This window comes from Ornithorhynchus anatinus, chromosome X5, assembly GCF_004115215.2.
Source record: "Ornithorhynchus anatinus isolate Pmale09 chromosome X5, mOrnAna1.pri.v4, whole genome shotgun sequence".
Lineage (NCBI taxonomy): Eukaryota > Metazoa > Chordata > Mammalia > Monotremata > Ornithorhynchidae > Ornithorhynchus > Ornithorhynchus anatinus.
In genome coordinates, this window is record NC_041753.1 from 44,834,189 (window position 1) to 44,850,469 (window position 16,281).

The following is a 16,281-nucleotide window of genomic DNA, read 5'->3' on the forward strand; positions in this document are numbered from 1 at the left end:
ATCACTTGCACCCCCCATCCTGGCCGCAATTCTTCACCGCTCACAGCAGGAGCCAGTTTACAAGCCCCCTCCTTTTTTTTTCAAATAGCATTTGTTAAGCTCTTACTATGTGCCAGGCACTGCCCTAAGCCTTTCCCTTATGATTCCCTTACTTGTGAGATTTTTTTTCCCGCCCAAGTGTAATCAATCAGTGATGTTCATCGAACGCCTACCACGTGCAGAGTATTATACTAAGTGCTTAGGAGAAGTGCAACACAATAGAGTTGGCGGATAAGTGTGATCTTTACAGTAGTACTTTACTCCTCTTCCCTAGATATCCACTTCCAGCCCGAGGAATCAGCCGCCGGGATGGAGGGATTCCTCCAAACTTCAAACCTTTGAGTACTTTAGAGGTTGGACTAAAGTAAAGGGAAGTTGAGCCGCTGACAGATGTAATCAGGCAAGTGGCTGAAGGGCGGGCGCCCAAGGCCGAGCAGAAAATTTGCAAGAAGTAATTGGGGGAGAGGACAAGGGGGTGAGAGGGCTGGTGCCTAAAGGCAGAGAGGAGGAGCTTGAAGAGCAGGGCAGGGCAGGGCGGGGTTGCGGGATGGGGAAATGAGTTGGCTAGGCAGGAAGAAGAGGAACGTGGATCGGAGGGCGGGACGTGCACGGAGGGAAAGAGAAAAAGAGAGAGAGAGAGAGAGTGGAGAGCTAGAGAGCGAAAACTAGATCGGGGGGCGGGACTTCAAAGCAGAGGGCGGGGTTTGCGTGGGGCTGAAAGAGCTCTGTTGCCCGCCGAGGAAGGCGGATCGGGCGGGGTCTGCGCGGTCCGCCCCCTTCCCGTCCTATATCCCTCCCCTCCAGAGGCGCTGCAGCCGGTAGAGGTGGCAGTGGGAGTCGTGCTGGGGTTGCGTGGTGCTCCCCGAACGGGGTTTAGGGCGGCGGGAACATGGCGTTGGTGGGCAATGGAGCGGAGCAAGAAGCGGACGAGGTAGAGAGGGGCAGCGGGGTGCGGCCCAGTCTTTTCGCCCCGGAGTAGGGGAGTGCGGGAGGGCTCTGGGGGGTGGGGGGGCAGGGTGCTGCTGACGGGGGAGTGGGAGAAGAGGGGGAAATAAAAGGGATGGGGGGGGGAGGGAAGTGCCAAGATGGGGAGGGGAAAGCGGAGGTGCCGAAACGGGATTAGGGGCCGAGGTGAAGAGGGAGCATCAGGAAGGGGTGGGGGATTGGGAATTTGGGCAGAGGGTGGGGCGGACGTCGGGTTGTGGGGACCTGGATGTGAGAATGTTGGGGCTGGGGTTTGGGGGAGGGTCAGAAGCTTTACCTAGGAGTAACCTGAGAATAAAACGAGAAACTTCGGAGGTGTAGTGGGAGACGCAAATAGACCCAAGGTGTCCACTGTCTGTCGAGGGCGGGGCGGGGCTGTGGGTTGGGGGGGCTCGCCTTGCGGGAGGCCGGTCTGGGCACGGCTCGGTAACAGGTGGGGGGGCAAAAGAAGCAACTGGGAGTAGCTACAGGGAGGAGGTGCGGGGCTCCCGAAGATGAGCTATTCCCAAAGGTTCCATTCCCGGTGGCGGAGAAGACAAGCCCCGGGATCCAAGCTGTTTCTGCAACCTTGACCCCGGGGATATCCACCAGGGTCATGGTCGCAGAAGAAAGCCTCTCGACTCGTTCTGCCTCTTCCTGACTACTCCTCTTCACGGAGGGCGTGGGGGGAGGAGAGAGAGCGAGAGCGTTATCGTTTTATGGTCACTTCCTCTTGCCAAAGAGCTCGGGCGTTTTAAGTCCTTTCAGGGCACTTGAGAGCGGTTGACTTATTTGCTTCCTTGTGGAAACTTTTCGATCAGCAAGGTATCGGGCAAATGGGGATTGGCACTGTGAGCTTCATGTGGGACATGGACCGTCTGATGATCTTACCCCAGCGTTTAGTACAGTGCCTGGTACATAATGCATAACAAATGCTGTTGAAAAAAAAAAGTTGTGGTATGAGCCAGAGTAGATGGGCCGCCTCTGCTTTGCCACCTGACTTGCTTTTTACAGGTTTCTGCCCGCACCAGGGTTCAGTTTGTGGTGCAATACTTGGGTAAGGGGACGTGGGTCAGTAGCACTCCAAACATTCCCCAGCTATGAATTTGTCTCACGGGACTGTGTCTAAAGTCGAGTATTCAAAGCTTTCATTGAGTTTCCCTTTAAATAGGCAGAACGAAAGGGAAAAGGTAAGGGAAGTGGTGTTGATTCTGGTAGCTACCTCCTGCAGCCTCTTGGAGGATACTTAATCGCATGGCATCCTGTGGTGCCCGAAGGCCAAACACAACCACGAACCTTTTGAACCGGCGTCTTTAGTCATTAGTAGCACAGGTTTATTGCTGACAGCAGAAAGAACTGTGCTTTGAACACGGTTGTGGGAGAGGAACAGACACGCCCGTTCACAGGGACCCACATACTTTCCAATACGGTCCTTCTCCTGTGGAGTCATGAAGCAGCAGCAGAAACAGGAGCTAAGTGAAAGGGCAACAGTTCTAGTACTGCCTCCCTCATCCTTGCTGGCTGGTGGGAATTTCAGGCGTGGAAATAGTAAGGAGTCTGCAGAGAGATGAAGTTGATCAGTCAGTGGAGAGAATGGTGGCTATAACTTCATTAATCATTTTGGTATTTAACACTGGATGTTAAGCCCTGGGATAAATGATTTTTTTTGAACATATAATGGCATTTATTTGGCACTTACTATGTGTCAAAGGCTGCTTTGTTACTGCTGGCAAATTAAGGGAAACTATAGTGGAATGCAACTGCTGCCACCGGCTGACTAGTTTTCCACCTCCTCTGGCTCCTTTGGCAAATACGCAAGGAATTCTTGCCAGCCAGTGGTAACAGCCATCGAGGTGGTGACAGTGGCTGCATCACTGTTGTTTCTCCCATTAGGGAAGAGAATCAAATCCACTCAATCCAGGTACCCAAGCCTGTTCTCACATCTCAATCTGTCTCAGACAGATGGCTCTCCTTATCCTCAGTTCCATGCAGTCCTTGCTGTCCAAATCTTCCCCCTCTTCTTAGTTCTTTCTCCTTCTCTTTCCTAGTATTAATAAACTGCTTAAATACTGGGGGAAAATAATTGTAGAATTAAATGCTTACTGTGTGCCAGGCACTACTGTAAGCACTGATATAGATACAAGACAATCGTGTCGACACAGTCCCTGTCCCACATATAATAATAATGTTGGTATTTAAGCGCTTACTATGTGCAGAGCACTGTTCTAAGCGCTGGGGTAGACACAGGGGAATCAGGTTGTCCCACGTGGGGCTCACAGTCTTAATCCCCATTTTACAGATGAGGTAACTGAAGCACAGTGAAGTTAATTGACCTGTCTAAGGTAACACAGCAAAGTGGCAGAGCTGGGATTAGAACCCAGGTCCTCCGACTCCCAGTCTGTGCCCTTTCCTCTCTGCCATGCTGCTTCTATGCTTTCCTCCCACATTCTATGCTCCTGCATCCAGATCCCATTCAGTCATTTATTGAGCACTTATGGTGTGCTTTCCCTATCTGTAATTTATCATCCATCTCCCCCCTAGACTGTAAGCTTCTTGAGGGCAGGGATCATGTGTACTAACTCGTATTGTAAGTGCTCAGTAAATATCATTGCTGGATTCCTGGAGCGTTCTCTGAGCCAGTCACATCACTTAGAGATGGACCATGTAGATAGCAACACTTCCATATTTAAATTCATTTTTAAATCATAGGAAAGGCCAAAACAGCAGGAAGCCTCCATTGCTATTCAAGTAAGTGGATACCCCTACTACCATCTTCCTTATACTGTGTATTGGCGTCAGGGCAGGATCTTGGGGAAGCCTCTCCTTTTCTCTGGTCTGTTTTATCAAGATGGCTATCTAATCTGCCCTCTAGATTAAGCTATTTGTGGGCAGGTAATGTCTACCAACTCTGTTGTATTATACTCTCCCAAATTCTCTCTGCTCAGTAAACTTGAGTGATTGGTATGGCATTGCTTGCTAATCCATATCAAGCCAAATGCTTCTTTGTAGTTAGTACTCTTTTTTTCCTTCCAAACCTTTTCATCAGACCTTCAAACAATGTGCAGAATTAATTGTGTTGAGTCTTTTGCTTTCTTTCCTTTTACCCCTTTTGGGGAGAAAGTGCTAATGAATAATGAGCTAGCCAGAAGGAGGCAAAGCAAGAGGCATGAAAAATGTACAAGTTGAATAATCAAAAACTGACAGTATGTATTCCCTGGTGACACTTGTCCAATTGTAAGGGTGGGCACTCAATATCTGGCCACTGGCCAAACTGTAGCTCTTTGTTCACACAAGTTACAGGCAAGCAAAGTGAGGGTAAATGACAAACAGTGACCGGGTTCCAACTTGCAGTTGACATCAGCTATTAATCACTAGGCAGATCCTGCATCCCTGAGGGCTTGGGTTATTCATCTGCCTGTATTTCTTCTTTACAGGCACCTTCTTGTTATAGTTAAATAGTAAGGTGTATTTATTTGTGGTATTAGAATTCCTAGCTTCTGACTGTCAGCCCATTGATTCTTGTGGCGTCATCACACTATATTTTGACCCAAATCCAACTTATATTGGGACTTCACTGTGCAGACAAAAAAACAGTGTTTGAACCCACATACCATTAATCCCACCTTCAAGCCTACCCTGGGACTCTGATCAACAGACTGCATTTTGTTGTGGTTTTTTTTTAAAGGAGGGGAGCATAGAACTGTAAACTCCATTATAGGAAAACTTCCTTCACCCATGACTTGTTCCAGACCCAATCACTGGTCTTCCCTGTCATCATTGAAACTTATGGCTCCTGAGACGGCCTCAATTTCTCCCACTCTCCAAGACTCATAGGAAAAGAGGGAAGAGTTGGCTTCCCTTCTTCCCCCACCTCCAGATGCTGCTTGTTTTTCTCTCCCTCCGCCCACCCCCCCACCAATCTTTTTTTCTTTACCTCTGGAGCCTATATCATCCACCTCTACCACCCATTCCAAGTACTAGTCACCGTCATTTACCACCCTCTAGGCCCTAGATCCAAATTTTTGAACCATTTTGACCACTTTTCTCTTTCCCCATTCATACACTGATCCTTGAGGACTTCAATATCCACACTGTTGTTTTTAAAGACCTGCCCACTTCCTCTCAACTCCACTGACCACCTGATCCACATCACTCACCAGTTTGGATACATGCTCACTCTCATCATCCCTAGTCATGGTACAATCTTTACTTTCACCAACTCTGAAATTCCTTTATCTGACCACAGTCTCTTCACCTGCCTGTTCTCCCACATAGCCAAATCTGTCCTGTTCTTTAACAGGGACCTCCAATCTCTTGATCCCTTCCAATTTTCCAAAGCTGCCATGTGCCATTTGGTCTCCATATCCAGTAGACTTTCTTTTGATGCAAAAATCCATGCCCTCAACTTCCTCAGTCCCCTGTCCCTCCTTTAGTCTCCTACCACCAACCTACAACTCTGGATCACCTCCACAGTACTCTTGTGTTTGAGCTGGCGAGTGCTGCTGGCTGAAATCCAGACACCAGGCTGACCTCATTGATCTCAAAGTTTTTGAATTTACCAGCTATAACTCTGCCCTCTCCACTGCTCAGCAACAATACTTTTACATCCTTATTGATTCCCATCCCTACTGCCTGTGCTGTTCGTTTGACTTTTAACTTCCTCAAAATTCTGTACCTCCACCCCCCCCCCCCCCGATTTCTCAGATTTTTAATTCCTTTAAACCCTTGTACCTCTGTCCCCCATCTCTTGCCCCAGTGACCTTGCCACCTATTTCAGCAATAAAATTGAAACCATCAGCTCCCCCTGAAATCTCCCCTGCACCTCTGTGATTTCCTTCTACTCTCACAGTATCTTGAGATTGCCTACCTCTTAAAATCTCCCCCAGCCCTTCACACCTTCTTAAAACCCTTGCTCCCTAACTTCTTCCCTCCCTGACTGCCATCTTCAACTGCTCACTTCCAGTGGCTTCCTCCCACTGCTTTCAAACATGTCCATGTATCTCTTATTCCAAAAAAACTCCTCCCTAGACCTCACTGTACTCTCTAGTTACTGCTCCACTTCACTCCCACCATTCCTTTCCAAACTCCTTGAGCTAGCTGTCTGTACCCTTAGCCTCCACTTTATCTCGTCCAATTCTCTCCTTGAGCCCCTGTAATCTGGCTTCCACTGCCTACTTTCCATGGATACTGCCCTCTCTAAAGTCACCAGTGAACTCCTTCTTGCCCCTATTCAATCCTAATCCTCCTTGACCCCTCAGTTATTCTCGGTACTGTGGACCAACCCCTTCTCCTGGAAACACTGTCTAACCATGGTTTCAATGACACTGTCTTCTCTGATTTTCCTCCTCTCCAGTTGCTCCTTCTCAGCATCTTTTCGGCTCCTCAACTGCTTCTTATCCATTGTGGCAGTCCCTCATGGCTCATTTCTGGATCCCCTTCTATTATCCAACTACACCCACTCTCTTGGAAGACTCACTCCTTTGGCACCAACTACTGTCTATATGTGGATAAATTCCCAAATCTACCTCTACAGCCCCTGACTCTTTCCTCTCCTCTACAGTCTCACATATCTTCCTGTCTTCAGGACACCTCTACTCGAATGTCCTGTCAACACCTCAAATTTAACATTCCCAAAACAGAGCTCCTTATCTTTCTACCCAAGCAATGTACTCCCCTGACTTTTTTTATGGCTTTAGACACCATCGTTCTCCCTTGGTGGTACAGCTCTTAATCAACCTGCACGTACAGTCACCAAATCCTGTTCCTTCTACCTTGACAACATCTCTAGAATCCACCCTTTCCTCTTCATCCAAACGGCTACTGTATTTATCCAAGCACTGTATCATATCCTGTCTATACTACTGTATCAGCTTCCTCACTGATCTCCCTGCCTCCTGTTCCTCCCCTCTCCAGTCTATACTTCATTCTGCTGCCCAGATCATTTTCCTAAAAAAAAAAATTCAGTACATGCCATTCCACTCCTTAAGAAAACCTCCAATGGTTACCCATTCACTTCTGCAACCAACAGAAACTCCTTACCGCTTTAAGGCACTCAATCAGCTCTTCTCCCCCACCTTCACCCCACCTTACCTCATGATCTCTTACTACAACACAACCCACGAATTTTATTCCTCTAATGCCAATCTTCCACATACCTTGATCTCGACTGTCTGCCGCCGACTCCTCACCCTCATCCGCCCTCTGACTTGGAACTCCCTCCCTCTTCATATCTGACAGACCACCATTCTCCCCACCTTCAAAGCCCTACTACAATAATCATATGTCCTCCAAGAGGCCTTCCCTGACTAAACTCTTATTTGCCCTCCCTTATGTATTCCTTATGCATGTAGATCTTTATCCCTTAAGCACTTTTTGCTACTCAACCCACCCCCAGCCTCCACAGCATTTATCCATGTATCCTTATATTCTGCCACTTCTCCTACCTATAACTTATTTCCATGCTATCTCCTCCTCTAGACTCAAGTTTCCTGTGTGGGCAGAGATTGTGTTTATTCTTTCAAGTGTTTAGTACAGTGCTGTGCACACAGTAAGCACTAAAATACCTTTGATTTGATAAGGGTCAGGGAGAGAGAATAGGATATGAGGGGACAAAGTACAAGACCAGTGGGAAGAGGAGGAGATTGGGAAATATTGAATTTTCATGTAATCTAAACTTCTTTTTTTTTTTTTGGTAAGCCTCAACTGGGAGAAAATTTAGACAGTACTATCCATTCCCCCCCCCCCCCAATCCATTAGGAAATACCCAAATGCTACTGCAAAGGAAAGCAGTTTGGGAACTGCTGTTTCACACAATCTACGTCCATGTCTTTTTTCCTTAGGATAGATGAGGAAATACACTGTTCATTGTCATAATCATTTGGACATCCACATGCAGTGCCTTTATTGGGATTGTAGCTCTGCCCAGTCTTTAAAATAGAATTGTCCAAACAGCTTTGCTGTTGGGAATCAGGAGGCCTGGGATCTGTTTTCAATTTCTGCCTGTTGGGGCTATGCCATCAGGGTCAAAGAACCAATGGATGGGGCCTGACAGGAATTCCCAAAAAATAACTGGATGATATGGGCTTCATACTGCGGCAGCTAGTAAGACAACTGACTTCTAGATCACAGTCATACAGGAAAGCACTGGAGCTCATCCTCTGGACTGTAAGCTTGCTGTGGACAGGGAATGTGTCTACCAACTCTATATTAGACTCTCCCAAGTACTTAGTACAGTCTGCACACAGTAAACTCTCAAATACCACCAATTGAGCTGTGCTGCAGTTATTCCGGCCATAAACAAATCCTGCCTTTGTTCTCAAGCTTGTATTTTGTCTTCTCCCACTGCAGAATACAGATCTTTGTACACGATAGGTACTTAGAGTAAGCTCCTCCTGGGCAAGAAACAAGTCTACCAACTCTGTTGTACTCTCCCAAGTACTTAGTACAGTAGTGCTCTGTACATGGTGTTCAGTAAATATAATGGATTCATGGATTGGAAATAAATACTATGACTGCTCCATACACTTTATGTGCTTCACCCCTGTCGTCCTATTCAATTGCTTCATTTGGTGTTCCAGTAGGTATACGTACAAGTGCCACTGCCCCAGAACACAGGCATAATCATCAGTATAGTGAAGCTGCTTGAAAGAATGGAAACATCAGTGCCCATTGCTATTGAGACGAGATTCTGTCATAATTGGCTATTAGTGACCTAGAAAGGGTTTTGGGTTGCTTTTGTATCTCCCTTATATTTGGTGTGGGACATCTGGCTCCCTGAGACCAGGGTGGGCAAGGAGGAAAAGAAGAGAAAGAAGTGACAGCCTTGAGAGAGAATTCATTTTAATTTCTTGAATAGTTCACATAATCTAGGGAGAAATATATAAATTACATTGAGATATTTTTATTTTATTTTTTGGCGAAAATCTGTGTTTCTTAGCTGTTTCATATACCTGGAAATGGCCCTGGGGAAAATTTAGACGACAACACTGCTGCAGAGGATAAGGAATAATCATAGAATGATTGTAAATTCTTGTAAAGCTACTTAATGGAATATGAAAAGGTTCCCTATACTCCTACATTTTTAAACATTAGAAGTACTTAGCAGGCCATCTACTTTGCAGCCACTGTAAATCAGTGTAATTACACAAATAGTAAAAATCAGGAAAGATGGAAAGCTATCTTCAATCATAATTATGCTTCAAACTGGTAACTACAAAATTCACTGGCCTACGGGACGGATCTCTCCAGACATTAAACAAAACAGGTCCAGATTTCAGCCCCATGTCTTGCCATCCAGAAAACAGCAGGCAGAATCCCCTGAAGTCTTGCTTATGGTAGTGGAAATTCTGAGAAGCAATATGGTCTAATGGAAGGAAAGAGCACAGGGCTGGGAGTCAGGAGATCTGGATACTTAACTCCACCACTTTCCTGCTATATGACCTTGGACAAGTCTTTTAACGTCTCTGGGGATTGAGATCCTGTTATCTCTGTCCTCTTAAATTGTGGGATGGGACTGTGTCCAATCTGCTTATCTTTTGTGTCACTCACTGGGGTAGCTATAAGTGCTTAAATATCACAATTTGAGGACTTACAGTGTGCCAAGCACTTAGGTCCAATAGAGTAGGGAGACACAATCCTTGGTCTCAAGAAGCTTACGATCTGGTGGATTTATTCTTACTAGCGAACAGCAGCAGATGGATGGAGAGTGAGCGTCTGCCAAACTGCTTCTTCCCCACGGCCGATCCCTCCGCCATTATGTCTTCCGGGGTTGCTGCAGCTGGCTTCCCTGTGGCTTTCCACTCTGGCCATGAGAAAAGCAGCCATGCTGGCAACCTCTAATGAACAGTCTGTGTAGGGGTGGCAGGGGCAGCAGCAGAGCTGGGTGTTGAGCTGCCTGGCTGTCATTCTTGCTGTTTACCTGTCACTGCTGCTTTTGTGCATAGATGACAGCTGGATGAATACTTCTGTTTATATTGGTTGCTCATGGGCCTCTTTATGCAGGCTGTTGTCACACCGGCTATCTCTTGCAATCACATGTGCTTGCTTTGGCTCTTGGTCTTATATTTTGAGCTTCATTCTTTATAGGCCCCTACTTGGGGTGGGGGGAGGAGAAGGTCACCTGGCATTAAACTGACTTTGCAAAAGGCAAGAGGAGGAATGAGTTTTATGGTCTGATTCTCCTTTCTCTCAGGTGGCAGCCAAGCTTTTAAAGTTGCCCCCTTGGGAAATGAGACTATAGATAAAGCTGGGTCACTTGGGGGTGAATGGCCTGATCCTTGAACTAGTCAACTTGTTGATGACTACCGAGAATCTGAGGAAAGAGCTAGTCCAGGGGTCAGGCTGTTCACCCCAAGTGAGTGTTTTTATAGGAGCCTTAGAACAGGCAGCAGGAGCAGTGGCTACAATAGCTTCAAGTTCCTGTTTGCTGCCCACTAGCTGAGTTTGTGTGTAGAGTAGAATCACTCTAACTCTGACCACTGTGAGCCATAGCACTCATATGGAACTGCCTGCAGAGAGGTAGCACTTGTTAGCGCCCTTTTTTTTTCTTCTATATCGTTCCTGAAACTATGCATGAACAGTTGTTCCACTTAAAGTTAGTCCTCTTGAGGAAAAATATCTGAGTTTTTCCAATTGTAACATATATTCTTATTTAAATCAGGGTATCAAGGCTGGCTTCTTCCCTGTTCCACTTTGAGTTTAAAGTTGAATCCAGACTTCCAGTTTTGCTTCAACAATTTTGAACAGACTACAAGCAGTTATCATTTCTTCCCACTTAGTGAAATTGGAGTCATCATGCATCTGATGGCAGTCAGTATATCTGCATAGTACTGTGCTAGAGCAGCGGGAAGGTAGTCTGAACTCTACTAAGATTCTGATTTTTCACAACTTTTTAAAACAAAAGGTTTTGGCTTAACATATTTCATTTCTGACCAATTTGCCAGTCAGGTCTAAGGCCATTTAATATCTTATTGCACTGATCAGTCATTTAATTAAGTAGGTTGGTTTTGTGCCCCAGGTTTTTCACCTCCAAATTTAGTATTTTTTTTTGTAGTTGAAAGAATCTTGGACTGAGGAAAAGTGTGTGTGTGTAAGATTAAAATACAACTTTAATATTTATTAATTACCAATTCCTTGTGGGCTGGGATTATGTCTCCCAATTTGTACTCTCTGAAGTGCCCAGTACAGTGCTCTGCACACAGTGCTCAATAAATACCATTGATTTGATTTACTCTTTAACATACCTACAGTTGAACTGTGCAGAGAACAACACATAAAATCAGGAGTTGAATTGTGAAATGAATATTTTGTGCAAATTCCTATGTTTAATCCTTCAAGGGACAGAAAGGCATGCCAGTTTGTAGAGGGCATACATTATTGTGTCATGTGCACACTGATGTTTTGGTAAGGACAGAGTTGGTTTGTCTGTTACTGTGTTGAATTTTGGAGGCAACAGCAAAAGTGTGGCAATTTGGGAGTATTAAGCATTTAATGGGTGCAGGGCACTGTACTAAGTGCTGGGAAAGAGTTCACAGGTGGGAATTAGACATGGATCCCATTTGAGGGCTCACAATCTATGAATATATTTTGGGGCAGAGGACTAAAGGTAGGCACATTGGGATCAATGAAACAGTTAAGCCATTAAAACAAAAGATGTACAAAATGAAACAAGTCAGGGAACTGTAACTGGAGGAGCAGAATTTCAAGGTCCTTGTGATTGGGAATACACAGCACACTTGTAGCCTATAGCCTTCCTGAGGATTTTGAAACCTCATGCTTACAGGTGCTGTTCTCCATTCAATTGCATTTGAGTGTTTACTGTGTGTAGAACACTGTCCTAAGTGCATGGGACAGACACATTCCCTGCCCTCATTCCTGCCGGGGTCGGGGGTGGAAAGCAGGACAGAATGAGGTTTCATTCATTCAATAGTATTTATTGAGCGCTTACTATGTGCAGAGCACTGTACTAAGCGCTTGGAATGAACAAGTCGGCAACAGATAGAGACAGTCCCTGCCGTTTGAGGGGCTTACAGTCTAATTGGGGGAGACGGACAGACAAGAACAATGGCAATAAATAGAGTCAAGGGGAAGAACATCTCGTAAAAACAATGGCAACTAAATAGAATCAAGGCGATGTACATTTCATTAACAAAATAAATAGGGTAATGAAAATATATACAGTTGAGCAGACGAGTACAGTGCTGAGGGGAGGGCAGGGGAGAGGGGGAGGAGCAGAGGGAAATGGGGGGAAAAGAGGGTTAAGCTGCGGAGAGGTGAAGGGGGGGTGGTAGAGGGAGAAGGGGAGCTCAGTCTGGGAAGGCCTCTTGGAGGAGGTGAGTTTTAAGTAGGGTTTTGAAGAGGGGAAGAGAATTAGTTTGGCGGAGGTGAGGAGGGAGGGCGTTCCAGGACCGCGGGAGGACGTGGCCCGGGGGTCGACGGCGGGATAGGCGAGACCGAGGGACGGTGAGGAGGTGGGCAGCAGAGGAGCGGAGTGTGCGGGGTGGGCAGTAGAAAGAGAGAAGGGAGGAGAGGTAGGAAGGGGCAAGGTGATGGAGAGCCTTGAAGCCTAGAGTGAGGAGTTTTTGTTTGGAGCGGAGGTTGATAGGCAACCACTGGAGTTGTTTAAGAAGGGGAGTGACATGCCTAGATCGTTTCTGCAGGAAGATGAGCCGGGCAGTGGAGTGAAGAATAGACTGGAGTGGGGCGAGAGAGGAGGAAGGGAGGTCAGAGAGAAGGCTGACACATTAGTCTAGCCGGGATATAACGAGAGCCCGTAGCAGTAAGGTAGCCGTTTGGGTGGAGAGGAAAGGGCGGATCTTGGCGATATTGTAAAGGTGAAATCGGCAGGTCTTGGTAACAGATAGGATTTGTGAGGTGAACGAGAGAGACGAGTCAAGGATGACACCGAGATTGCAGGCCTGAGAGACGGGAAGGATGGTCGTGCCATCCACGGTGATAAGCAAGTCTGGGAGAGGACTGGGTTTGGGAGGGAAGATGAGGAGCTCAGTCTTGCTCATGTTGAGTTTTAGGTGGCGGGCTGACATCCAGGTGGAGACATCCCGGAGGCAGGAGGAGATGCGAGCCTGAAGGGAGGGGGAGAGGACAGGGGCGGAGATGTAGATCTGCGTGTCATCTGCGTAGAGATGGTAGTCAAAGCCCTGAGAGCGAATGAGTTCACCGAGGGAGTGAGTGTAAATGGAGAACAGAAGAGGGCCAAGAACTGACCCTTGAGAAACTCCAACAGTTAAAGGATGGGAGGGGGAGGAGGTGCCAGCGAAGGAGACCGAGAATGACCGGCCAGAGAGATGAGGAGAACCAGGAGAGGACAGAGTCCGTGAAGCCAAGGTGAGATAAGGTATGGAGGAGGAGGGGATGGTCGACAGTGTCAAAGGCAGCAGAGAGGTCAAGGAGGATTAGAATGGAGTAGGAGCCATTGGATTTGGCAAGAAGGAGGCCATGGGTGACCTTAGAGAGAGCAGTCTCAGTAGAGTGGAGGGGACGGAAGCCAGATTGGAGGGGGTCTAGGAGAGAATGGGAGTTAAGGAATTCTAGGCATCGATTGTAGACGACTCGTTCTAGGATTTTGGAAAGGAAGGGTAGTAGGGAGATAGGGCGATAACTGGAGGGGGAAGTGGGGTCAAGAGCGTGTTTTTTTAGGATTGGGGAGACGTGGGCATGTTTGAAGGCAGAGGGGAAGGAGCCCTTGGAGATTGAGTGGTTAAAAATAGAAGTTAAGGAAGGGAGGAGGGCAGGGGCGACGGTTTTAATGAGGTGAGAGGGAATGGGGTCCGAGGCGCAGGTGGAGGGGGTGGCACTTGCGAGGAGGGAGGAGATCTTCTCTGAGGATACTGCAGGGAAGGATGGAAAAGTAGGGGAGAGGGTTGGTGGGGGGGAGGGGAGAGGCGGTGGGGTGACTTTGGGGAGCTCAGACCTGATTGTGTTGATTTTTGTGATGAAATAGGTGGCCAGATCATTGGGGGTGAGAGATGGGGGAGGGGGAGGAACAGGGGGCCTAAGGAGAGAGTTAAAGGTCCGGAACAATTGGCGGGGGTGACGGGCATGGGTGTCGATGAGGGAGGAGAAGTTTTGCCTGGCGGAGGAGAGGGCAGAGTTAAGGCAGGAAAGGATAAATTTGAAGTGTGTGAGGTCGGCTTGGTGCTTGGACTTTCGCCAGCAGCGCTCAGCAGCTCGAGCATAGGAGCGTAGGAGGCGGACAGAGGAGGTGATCTGGGGCTGTGGGTTAGTGGAGCGAGAGCGGCGGAGGGAAAGGGGGGCGAGAGAGTTGAGATGAGTAGAGAGGGTGGAGTTGAGAGTGGAGACCTGATCATCGAGAGTGGGAAGTGAGGACAGGGCGGCAAGGTGAGGAGAGATGCTTTTGGAAAGACGGATGGGATCAAGAGAGCGGAGGTCTCTGTGGGGCAGTAGCGAAGGTTTGCAGGGGGAGGGAGTGTGAGAGATGAGGCAGGTGAGAAGGTTATGGTCAGAGAGAGGGATTTCAGAGTCGATGAGGGAGGAGATAGTGCAGTGGTAGGAGATGACGAGATCGAGGGTGTGACCGAGTCGGTGAGTGGGCGCGGTATGGTGGAGGAGGAGGTCGGCAGAGTCGAGGAGGGATAGCAGGCGGGCGGCAGAGGAGTCATCGGGTACATCCATATGGATGTTGAAGTCTCCGAGGATCAGAGAGAAGGAGAGAAGGAAGGTGAGAAAGGGGTCTAGGTGGTTGAAGACGTCGGAGGTGGGACCAGGAGGGCGGTAGATGACAGCGACAAGTCTCTGGAGGGGGTGGTAGAGGCGAATGATATGGGCTTCGAAGGAGGGGAAGGAGAGGGAGGGGGGAGGAGGGATAGTGTGGAAGCGGCAACGGGGTGAGAGTAGGAAGCCGACGCCTCCTCCCTTACCAGTGAGTCTGGGGGAGTGGGAGGAGGAGAGGCCTCTGCTGGAGAGAGCAGCGGCGGAGACCGTGTCTTCGGGAGTGAGCCACGTTTCTGAAAGGGCGAGGAGGAGGAGAGAGAGGGAGAGGAAAAGGTCATGGACGAAAGGTAGCTTACCTGTAATAGAGCGGGGGTTCCAGAGGCCACACTTGAAAGTAGCTGTGGGTGCAAGGGGGGGAGGGGGGAAAGGGCAGGGGGAGGGGAGGGTTTGGATGGGAAGGAGGTGACGGGGCCCTGGACGGGGAGAGGGGGATGAGGGGTAGCGGTGGGACAGGAGGACTGGGATGGGGCGTGGGTGGGGAAGAGAGAAGGGGGGAGGGGGTGAGGAGGTGGTTTGGTGGGGGGGAGAGTAGGAGGAGGGGGAAGAGGGGTAGTGCTGGTAAAGTGGGGTTCTAGGGTGGGGGCGGGGGAGGAGACAGAGGAGAGAGCGGGAAAGAGCTGAGCGAGAGAGGGGAAGGGGAGGATATGAAGGGGCGCGAGGGAGGAGCGGGGGAGGAGGGACATGGTGAGGCCAGAGAGGTGGGTGGCAGCACTGACAACAATAAACAGTAACAAACGAAATCGGTAATACCTTGAGGGTACAGAGGGGAGCCGGTGCCAATTTCTGAGGAAGCAGAGTGGCTGATGCAAAGAGTTCGGTAGTGTTTTGGGGTGAGGTTTGGGGGTCAGCATATAGGATTCCCTTCTCGATTCTAAATTTTTATGGAGATACTTGGTCACCATAGGCTGAGAGGAATTGTAAATTCAGAAAAGGATAAATGTGGAAATTTTAAATACCCAGATCACTTTGGAGGGAAAATGGCACAGATCCAATCTATTGTATAAAGGTGTTCCACCCAGTAAATCCCAAAATGACATGTTTGTTCCAATCAGCATCTTGTGGGAGAGATTATTGTTAGGGCTATGTTTAAATCAGTCTTCCTTCTAAAATCCAGTCCATTCCAGTATCAAGTCTTGCTATGACCTGAAGAATATGGGTTTCTCTGGGTAAATATGCTTTAATAGCTTTTTTTTTTTTTTACATGCAGTGCTACTTATTTTTTCTTACTCCTTGAGTATACAGTGCTGTCAGGGGAGGCCACTTTATAGAAACACACTCAATAATAATTGGATCTGAGCCTTATTTTGGATAAAACAAACTATCTACTATTGCTTAACTGTGTGTGGGGGCACTTAAGCTACCGGTGGTGTCCTTCCATTGTCAAAACATGGAGGAAAATCCTGGATGGCATGAATCAATGATAAATTCTGTCCACTATCATTAATCATCAGTGGTATTTGAGTACTTTTTGTGCCGAGCACTGTACTAAGCAATTGGGAGAGCATGATGATGATGGCATTTAGGTGCTTA

General features: G+C 47.9%; 1 protein-coding gene across 2 annotated transcripts in view; it reads left to right on the forward strand.

The window, feature by feature from the left end:
* Nucleotides 1-819: 819 nt before the first annotated feature.
* The window catches only part of TTC39B (tetratricopeptide repeat domain 39B), a 125,806-nt gene continuing 110,344 nt past the window's right edge, over nt 820-16,281 (forward strand). The window contains exon 1 of one of the 2 annotated variants that reach the window (XM_029054996.2): nt 820-970. In XM_029054996.2, coding sequence (XP_028910829.1) covers nt 929-970 — 42 coding nt within the window. In that variant the 5' untranslated portion in view covers nt 820-928. The remainder of the gene's footprint in view (nt 971-16,281) is intronic. The other variant, XM_029054995.2, reaches the window with a different exon arrangement.